Source organism: Rhinichthys klamathensis, unplaced genomic scaffold (genome assembly GCF_029890125.1).
Source record: "Rhinichthys klamathensis goyatoka isolate OS25496 unplaced genomic scaffold, OSU_Roscu_1.1 h1tg000007l_1, whole genome shotgun sequence".
Classification (NCBI taxonomy): domain Eukaryota; kingdom Metazoa; phylum Chordata; class Actinopteri; order Cypriniformes; family Leuciscidae; genus Rhinichthys; species Rhinichthys klamathensis.
This window is the reverse complement of record NW_026606560.1, coordinates 2,478,966-2,488,536: the sequence shown is the minus strand read 5'-3', so window position 1 is coordinate 2,488,536 and position 9,571 is coordinate 2,478,966. Positions and strand designations below refer to the sequence as shown.

At 36.8% G+C, this 9,571-nt stretch overlaps 1 protein-coding gene and 1 long non-coding RNA gene across 2 annotated transcripts in view; both read left to right on the top strand.

The window, feature by feature from the left end:
- Positions 1-129, top strand: part of LOC130091767 (uncharacterized) — a 137,064-nt gene extending 136,935 nt beyond the window's left edge. The window contains exon 2 of the long non-coding RNA XR_008807861.1: positions 40-129. This is a non-coding gene — a long non-coding RNA (uncharacterized LOC130091767). The remainder of the gene's footprint in view (positions 1-39) is intronic.
- A 6,513-nt stretch (positions 130-6,642) lies between these two features.
- Positions 6,643-8,662, top strand: rgs16 (regulator of G protein signaling 16). Its single transcript, XM_056259809.1, has 5 exons — positions 6,643-6,757; positions 6,968-7,048; positions 7,167-7,228; positions 7,530-7,696; positions 7,960-8,662. Exons 1-5 carry the CDS (start codon positions 6,684-6,686, stop codon positions 8,200-8,202), a joined length of 627 nt encoding a protein of 208 aa, XP_056115784.1. The 5' UTR covers positions 6,643-6,683; the 3' UTR covers positions 8,203-8,662.
- Positions 8,663-9,571: the final 909 nt, after the last annotated feature.

Sequence of the window (9,571 nt, the reverse complement as noted above, 5' to 3'; positions counted from 1 at the left end):
TTATCTTTGTTTACTTTGTTGATTATTAATTTATTTAAGTTCATTCTTTCAGATGTAGATGTTCTAATGGTTTACAATGACATGTTCTCCAGTGATTGCTAGATCAAGTAAAGCATGTCATTTCAATTACTGTGTTGGTGTGTGTTCTTTTTGTGTCCCAATGCACTATGTACAGTTGTTTTGTAGCATTTTCACACTGAAAATTCTGGATGATACACTTAATTAACAGGAAAAAATGAAGTGTGGAATGTTGGACACTTGATGCTCTCCACTCTCGCAACTTTAATTACATAGCGGAGGGGGAGGGGCTATCAGATTTTTTTTAATTCATACACCACAGTTGAGTGCATAGTGTTCTCTCCATATATGTTTCTTTGCAGCCTTTAGCCACTGCCTACAATGAGCTGGATCTTTGTTTATTCTTGCACTCATACAAGTTGACAGAATTTTAACTGCATTTAACTCCACTTTTAGACACACTACACTCGCAAACTTCCCTAAGCACTTCCCCTCGGGAGAATCCCCACCGCCATTTTGAAGTGCCTTCAACTTCATCAAGTGGACAAGGAAAGTTTATTTGGCCAGACCCTCGACACCTCGATTTTACGTGCATTCACACCATGTTATAATGACCGTAATTATGAGATTTCAACCTGTAAAAAGTTTTCACGTCCTAAGTTTTTACAAGCTTGTTATTACAGCTTGTAAAAAGGGTACTTTCTGAGAGCTCTTACTTGTACCACGTGACCGCAGTACCACCTGACCGATGCAGATTCATTTAGTCGTTGATAGTGTTGCCATAGAAATGCATAATTCCCAGTCTGAGGACTTGAACAGAACTTGACGTGTTGTCATCTCACTACGGCATGGCATGAATGCAGCATTTGACAGAGGAAGCAAGGCTACTCATATGTACACTTCAGGCATCCATAGAGACACAATGCAACACGACTGTGATGTCACAACACGCAGTGCTCACACTTCATTTACCCACAAATGATCAATGGCTTGGGTGTTCCATTTAAACCCATTGCAAGGGTTCCGCTAGTAGTGTAAGAAGTAGGAACTAAAGCAAGGCAGTATTTGACTCTGGTCAAGCCTATTTAATAGGAGCTGACTGGGAGTGGCCTTGGATGGCAACATAACCAGTGCATTATAGATGTTGAAGTTCCCCTACTTATTTGGCAAAAAGGGAAGACAACCGCCCTTTTCCCCTGTTTTCTCTAGTCAGGTAGCAATCATTTTAGTTTTTCTACAGCATAAGCAGACAGATTTTGCCCGCGTTTAAGGTAACAATTACATGTTGCTACTTTTTACAGTATGGCATAATAGAATACTCTACAATAAATAGGTACACATGACCGCAGACAGATTGCAAATGTTATAAAAGCTCGTCAGAACAGATGTGAAGCTCTTGGCTCATTTGGTTTCTTCCAAGGGCTATAGCCCAGATGGAATAATTAGATCTTCCACCCCTTCAGATGAGTGCTCCCTGAACTGTTTAAGACAGAGAGAACATCTGTTGGCCTGGGGCAAAGTTCTCCCTTGAGGCATCGTGAACATATTCACGAGCCTCAGGCGCATGCCTCCCTATCAAAGCTATGTGAAGAACCTGTTCCCATGGGAGAAGGAGGGGAACCATTCAGGTGGGACCTCAGGTTAATTACAGCCTAATTCTCCATTGTTCAAATTGCCAAAATGATCTTTCTAAAACTCATCATTACAGCTGAATGCATAGGGTGATGCTGATGAAGGTGATGAAGAGAAGTGATGGCGTGTGCTTTCTCGTGCAGCCTAGTATGGCAATATTTTGATCCTTGTTGTTTTTATCTTTCTTGCTCCTGGAACAACATTCCAATCAACCAATCAGATTTGAAGGACAAGTTTATAATTTATGTGAAGTTTAGGCTTACAACCAGGGTTAGGTGCTTCTACAACAGTGTTATTCACCTAGCATTTCCCTCTGAAATTAGGGATAACTTATGGGTAGGGTTTGTTTTAGGGGTAGGGATATGGTTAGGATTACATTTTCAGACAGGAATATTATTCCAGGATAAATAAAATATGTTGACCCAGGAACGCATCTACCTCTGCAAATTCAGGATGAGAATCAGCTTGCATTGTTGATAGAAAATGTGAAGCGATGTGACAAACTCAGCCGAATATCAGTGTGTTCTCTCCAGAACAGGCCCTTGATGTTAACAAGAACTGTACACTTATATAATAAGCATAAAAATGGGATATACTTTATAATCTCCAGATGACGGCAACATTTTTATTTGATGTTGTAAAAAACATATTTACATTTTTATTAATATTTGTTTGTTTATTTGTTAGCAATGTTAAATCCACCCATCAGTTCATGAAATGAAAAGTTGCTTTAAGACTGATCATATTCTGTAATTGTTGTTAATGATAGGCCTGAAAAAACAGTAGTATGATAATTTGCAATTTACCTATTAAATATGATTCAAATATTCAGTTGAATAGCTACAGTTACTAATTTCATCCACAAAATCTGTGGGAATATATATATATATATATATATATATATATTCAAAGGTATAAGTATTGGCAATAGCCTTGATGGTACTTAGTAAAAAGTTAGTATTCAAAAATTAATAATTAAAATGACTTTTTTGTGATTCTACATTTATTTGAAGATTCAATGTGCATATATATATATATATATATATATATATATATACTATATATATATATATACATACTGTATATATATATATAATAAAATCACAGAAACCTGTGCCATTACTTATTTTTTTATTTTTTTATTAAAAATAATTATTTAAAGGCTATAGGGGGAAATAATAGTTATTTTTGCTTTGAGCTAACATTCTTTCTTTGTTGAGCTGTTAATGTTAAATAGTTAATGTAAATGTCCATGGCTAGTATCAATATGACATTTTAAATAAGATAACCTGCAATCTTATATTAAACAAACTATTAAATTTAAGGTGTAAAATATGAAATCTTGAAATTAAGATCAACTGAGCATGTAGCATGTAAGACCTTACATGGTTTCATTATTAAACTGTTCTAATACTATAAGTGTACTGTAAGTGTTTTGTGAATGTCAACCAATACTCAAGGTTTTCAAAACAGTAATGCCAGGAATCATCACAGGCCTGGCCTTTACCATTATAAGCTGATGTAGGTGGATTCCCGGACAAAATCCCCAGTCACCGAGTCTCAGGGCTAATTCATGACACCTTAGGAGCATTACTGCTGACAGGAACCTCGAGCGAGATATTTGCACTGTGCCGTGAGTGTGTTGTCCCCCCCCCCCCCCCCCCCCCCCACCCCCCACCCCCACCCCCACCCTGTATTGCTAGGAAACTAATCGTAGCAGAACACGTGAGCTAGAAATATTAGTTGGCTTTTATTCAAGGTTCTTCTGAGAGGTCATAATATAATGGCAAATACAATTTGCATTGTGTATATAATATTTGCCTATTGTAGAAACTTAACAATTAGCTTATAATCATAAATGAAGCATATATTCTCATCAAAAATATTAGGCGTATAATAAATCCTGGGAAGATTGGACATATACTGTATTTCAAGTATAATTACTGGAATTATTTGACCTGTTTTGGTTTCAAGGAGTTCAAAGAGTTGTGTGTCTGATTTCATTTGAGGATTGGACAAATGTTTTGATTAGAATTGAAGATCCCTTTAACATTTTTGTAAAAGAATGATCTAATATCATACTTGAATGATTAGATTAATACCACGCAAATTGAATATTTATAGATCACCCTTCAAATTCAAATATAAAACAACTGTTTGGACTTTAATCAATTATATATACAGTACTGTATAATAATAAAGCATAATTTGGAATAGAATATGATCATGAGTGATGGAAAAAAAAAAAAAAATATGCAACATTAAAAAAACAAGTATCCAAATTTGTTCAAAAGGATGAATCGTTCTTATCCTGATAATTCTGTCATTTGGAGGACACAGAAGTCACGGTCTGAAGAAGAAAGTTGCAGCTGCCTTTATGGCCCACTTTCCAGTGTGTTTCTGTAACTCTTATGTTAAAATAAAGAGAATGGTGCGTTCCACCCTGACATCCTGAAATAGTCTCAAAATCAAAAAGAAATATGTGATGAATGTACTTTGATCATTGTGTCATGTGAAGACTTATCTCTTCATTAAAGGTGCAGTAAGCAATTTCTGTTGAAAGTTGAAAGTGGATTGGACCGAGCACCACAACACACTTGTAGCCAATCAGCATTGGGGGGCGTATACACTCATGATGAGGGAGGAGATTGAGCAAGAGGACGATTTGCAAGATTTGGAAGATTTGCTTTAGAACCCGCGTAAATATTTAGAGAAGCTTTCCAGCACTGGAGAGACCCAAGCGGGAAGGCCTGAAAAACGGACGTTTCTGCTCCATACGTGAGTACCATTGGTTTTGTTGGTTTGGCAGGGTTGCCAACTTTGGGACTTTGGCTGGAGTGAGACTGTAAAATTTCAGTGAGCGCGCAGAGAAATTTTTTGGTAACCCTAACCCTAATTTTAAAAATGTCAGTCCTTGTTTACTTAGTATAAACCCTGATTTATGCAACAACAACAACAACAACAACAACAACAACAACAACAAAAAATAGAATGGAAACTTTTTTTTTTAAAATGTACAATTAATTTAATGATTGCACTATAAAAAAAATAAAGATAGAGGTGATTAAATAACAAATAACAAACATGTAAAACAACAACTTCTAAACAATAAGAAATCTCAAAACAAAAGGGACACATAATAGTTACTCCACCTCCCCAGAAAACCACAACACACAAGTTTCACAAATTAGGCCTGTTATATGCCACAGTGGCAGTCTGGCCGGCTTCACTGCCTCTGCGAGAGGTTTGTATCGGGCCTTAAATTCCTCTCCTGTCTTAATACGCTGTGGTCTAGTCATCAACAAAAAAATAACGGATTGAGAGGGGAAAAAAATGGATTTTGCCGTGACATTTCTTGCGTGTGCGTGAGAGCGTGAGATTGATGCTGAAAGCGTGAGTGTCACACCAGATGCGTGAGAGTTGGCAACCCTGGGTTTGGTCGACTAACAACGTATTCTTGCTTGTATAAACTCATGTGTACTATATGTTATTTTTTTGTTCTTCCTTTTTGCACTGCATGTTTGTGCATTTTGAGGGCGGAGCAATGAAGTGAGAAGTGTGTTTGTTTGGGTTGATTTCAAATATCAACAGTGTTAAAAAATGATTCTCAGATATAGCTTACTGTACCTTTAACATGAAAAAGTTAGCAGCAGCAACTTTTTTGTGATGGAGTAATTGACCTTCTGCAAGGCATATTATCTGAAAGAAGGAAAAAGAAGCTGTGAACAACAAGCCCATTTTCCCCTCTGCATGTCTTCCACGTCTCTGAAAAATTGCTTCCAGGCAGTGGGGTGAAAGCGAATGCCTTATGTCAAAGCAGACGCAGAGATCTCAAGGCCAACTGATGCAGAAGTTCCCTTGTCCTCACTTAACCAGATGTTTGGTCTGTTATATCCTGAGTGTCATGTTGGGCGAGAGAAAGACCTTGATGACGACATCAGTTATTGATCCAAGTTGGGATTCCCTCAGGTACTATATCATTCTGGGATATTAAACCTAATCAAATGCTCCTCGTTCTAAGCACAGCTTGATCAAGTTAGGTACGGCTGTCATGATTCTGTGGATCAATGAAGTTAGGCGTTTAACTTTATTAGACCTTTGATGAAAACAGGAAATACTCTCAATAAACCACAAATATGTTCCAATTGTGATTGTATCATGTCATATTATAGCATTTTAGGACATATTCTTTAAGGTAGGCTACTTATGGAACTGGCTTCCAGCTGATAGTTTAAGCAAGTAATGAAAAAGAACTTCGCTATTAGTATATCATGGGCCTTGAATCATTTTGATTTGCAGTCTCTTGTATGTTAAATTGCTGGCTGCAGTTCACTCAATGGCCACCGGTGTCACTAATACCTTTCTAAATTCTACATATTGCCTCTTTAAAGTATACAAAATATATTTTAAAAATTTTAAAACATCTTTATGTTGCCATACTGTATTATTTAGTCAAGCAGTCATTTACAACTGTGCATGATAAAATAAAATATTTCCTGTTTTGCAAACTGAAAATAAAATGACTGAACAAGAGATTTGTAGCTTTTTAGACTTTTTAAGCCAACTGTATGTCCATAATCTTTCCCTGTTTTGTCTATGTGATGAACATAATAAGAGACCATCAATATCATATACAGGAAAATACATTTCTGGTAAGTGATGTACTGCACTACTCTCTCACCACTTTACCAACATCCCTGCGAGGATTCAGAGTTGGGGATGTTGTTTTTACTTACAGTATGCTTTTCAAATAATTATATTTCTGGAACAGCGTGTGAGCAGTGCAAAAGGACACTAAAATGTCCTAAATTGGAGCACTTACATCAACCAGACTTGTGAATATTTCCATCACTGTGGACTTTACTGACTTTTCACATACACACAAATGCACAGTTCACAGTACATTAGTGTAGAGAGGACTGTATTATGATTGGCTGAGAGGAGAGATGACGCTCTGCTTCTTGCTCTATATAAGCTCCCTGTCCCTCTCTACAGACACACTGCTGATCATTTTTTCTTAGAGACACTGTGCGATGGATGTTTATTTCCTCTCTGGCTTTACAATGTACAGAGGAATAACAGGGCTGTCAAACACTTGCCTGGAAAGGTATGATGCTCATGTTGGCATTTTTAAAGCTATGTGTGCTTTTTGTCTTAATAATTTATGCATGCTAAATCATCTGAATGCTTAACAAACCTCTGCTCTTTAATATAATATCAGTGAGGTCTTTTTTTAAAATCCTGTTGTAAGAATCGTATATATTACAAAAGTGTACATATGCTGTGTATTAAATAAATGTTTTTTTTTTAACATCAGGGCCAAACGATTAAAGGCATGCGTAGGTGGATTTCTGCAGAGACAAGACTTGAGCAGCCTATGCAGATATAGAAAACCGAGGTACGCACAGTTATTGAATGCATTGGCTCCGCCTTATTTCATAACTTGTTCCTTTTTGCATGATAACGAATGTATAGTCCCCTAATGTCTTTCTTCTGATTGGCTGGCGTCTTTGCAGGTTGACCTTGGAGGAATGTCTGATGTGGAAAGTGTCTTTTGAGAAGCTCCTGTCCAGCAAACGTAAGTTCACATTGTGTAGTTAAAGATGAAACAAGTTCAAATTAAAGAGTTAAAGCAAATTATTATTATTAAGTGGCACAAATATGATATAGAAAAATTATGGAATCAAGTAAAAAGCAGCCTCGTGGAATATAACAATATAACATAAAAAAGACTGTTTCCATTAGGCTATGGTTTAAAATTAGAAGATATGGGACTGCTGTGCACAGATGTGTCTGGTCTGCGTGGGGGGCTTTAATCTGATAAGACACGTTACACAACTGATCCTTTCTCTCTAACCCTATTTTTCTCCCTCTGTCAGATGGACTATATGCCTTCCGATCTTTCCTGGTGTCTGAGTTCAGTGAAGAAAACATTGCTTTCTACCTGGCCTGTGAGGACTTCAAAAGCACAAAGTCTGCGGCTAAGATGCCATCCAAAGCAAAGAGGATCTACGAGGAATTTATCGGAAGTGAAGCTCCTAGAGAGGTAACGACATGAAATGAATCACCATATACTGCAGTATCATTCCTAAACTAAAACAAATTTGGTGTTTTAGTTCTGAAATTGCAAGTAAATTTCACAATTAATGACAAAGAAATGACAAGTAACAGGTCAAGACTGAAATAGTATTTTCTTGTGAAACTTACTCCAGTAATCTTTATTTACAACTTTCGAAAAATCTTTTTTTATTATTATTATTATATATTGTGGACAATTGATGTTTAAATTCACTTCTCATTCACTTTCAGGTTAACATCGACTACGAGACTCGAGACATCACTCAAGCCAACTTGAATAGCCCCACAGCATCCTGCTTCGATATGGCCCAGTACCGCATCTATATTCTCATGGAAAAGGACTGTTACCCACGATTCCTCAGATCCGCTACCTACCGAAATCTAGTCAACCAGCTCAAGGTGAAGACCGCCAAGGCGAAAACCAAAAAGGCCATTGCGATCAGACCACCACATGAAGAAGAAGAACCAAAATGAAAAACATAGGGGCATTTTGGCTCTACAGAAGATGGAAGCTCGGCAAGAAGTGGAAGGGACCGGTGCGGATCCTAAAAAAAGGCTGCTTGAGGCAGTCGGAGTGCCATGAGATGAAGAGAACCATGTAATGGATTCAGAGTTCATCACTGCATTCCCAGACCCCCTTTAATATTGTCCAAAATAGGGAACAGCAGAGCCACTGGTGTGGAGAGTTGCATCTGCACATATACCTGTACTCGGCACAAAAGATATGCCGATGGACTCTACCGAAGTATGCCATACAGCATACTTTCAGCCAATTATGTTTATAGAATGGAGAAAAAGTGTTTGATTGTTTAATGCATCCATTTACATCATTTATTAATTTATCCTTTTTTTATTTAATTACATTAACACTTTATTTTAATAGTCCACTAGACATTCTATAAGTAACTTTGCTACTACATGTCAACTAACTCTCATTAGATTGTCTGCTTAATATCTGCTATCATTTTATTTTGATACTCCCCCAACTGGCGGTTCTACTGACTACAAGTAACTTTTTATTTATAACTTATTTAGTAACGTATTCTACTAACCCAAATCCTAACACCTAACCTCACAGTCTACTAATACTCTGATAGTTAGTTGACATGTAGTTGCAAAGTCACTTATAGATAGTACAATGTCTAAAGTGGACTATCAAAATAAAGGTACCATGATACAGTGGTGTATCTTAATTTAAAGAATAAAATAATATAATGGAAACCATCATGAAAAAAAAAAACATGTTTTTAAAATGTTACAATATAAAAAGGTGATACCAGGGTAGCATCATGTAAGTGACAATCTGCCTTGGACCGCTTTGAGGCTCAGCTTAAGAATGTTAAAAGTTGGTGTGCAACTATTTATTTTAAGTTATTTTAGTTTTATAAATGTTTTTGTTACAGTTACATAAATGTTCAATTCAAATGAATAAAATTTTGACTAAAGAAATAATGTTTTTTTTTTTATTTATTTTTATTTATTTTTTTTTTTTTTAAACAGCTAACATGGTGGTTATGGGTCATATTAGAATCTAAACAGCATGTTTTGTTCTGTTGTTGTGCTGTTTTTATTCAATGTGTACAGAGTGAACATGTGAGGCCCCAGTGCGCAGATGTATCACAGATGCTTCACTTTCACTATGAGGAAAACAGGCTTGTTATGCACATGACTGGCCAGACTGAGCTTGTGTTTCATATTTAACCATGGATGCCCACGAGCAACGAGCAGCCTGTAGTGTAGGTTTACACTGTTGCCAAGGCAACTGTTTGGGCCTGGTTGCAAAAGCTGTTCACATGATTCTCTCAGCTCAAGATTAAGCCACATCGTTCCTGCTGACAGTAAT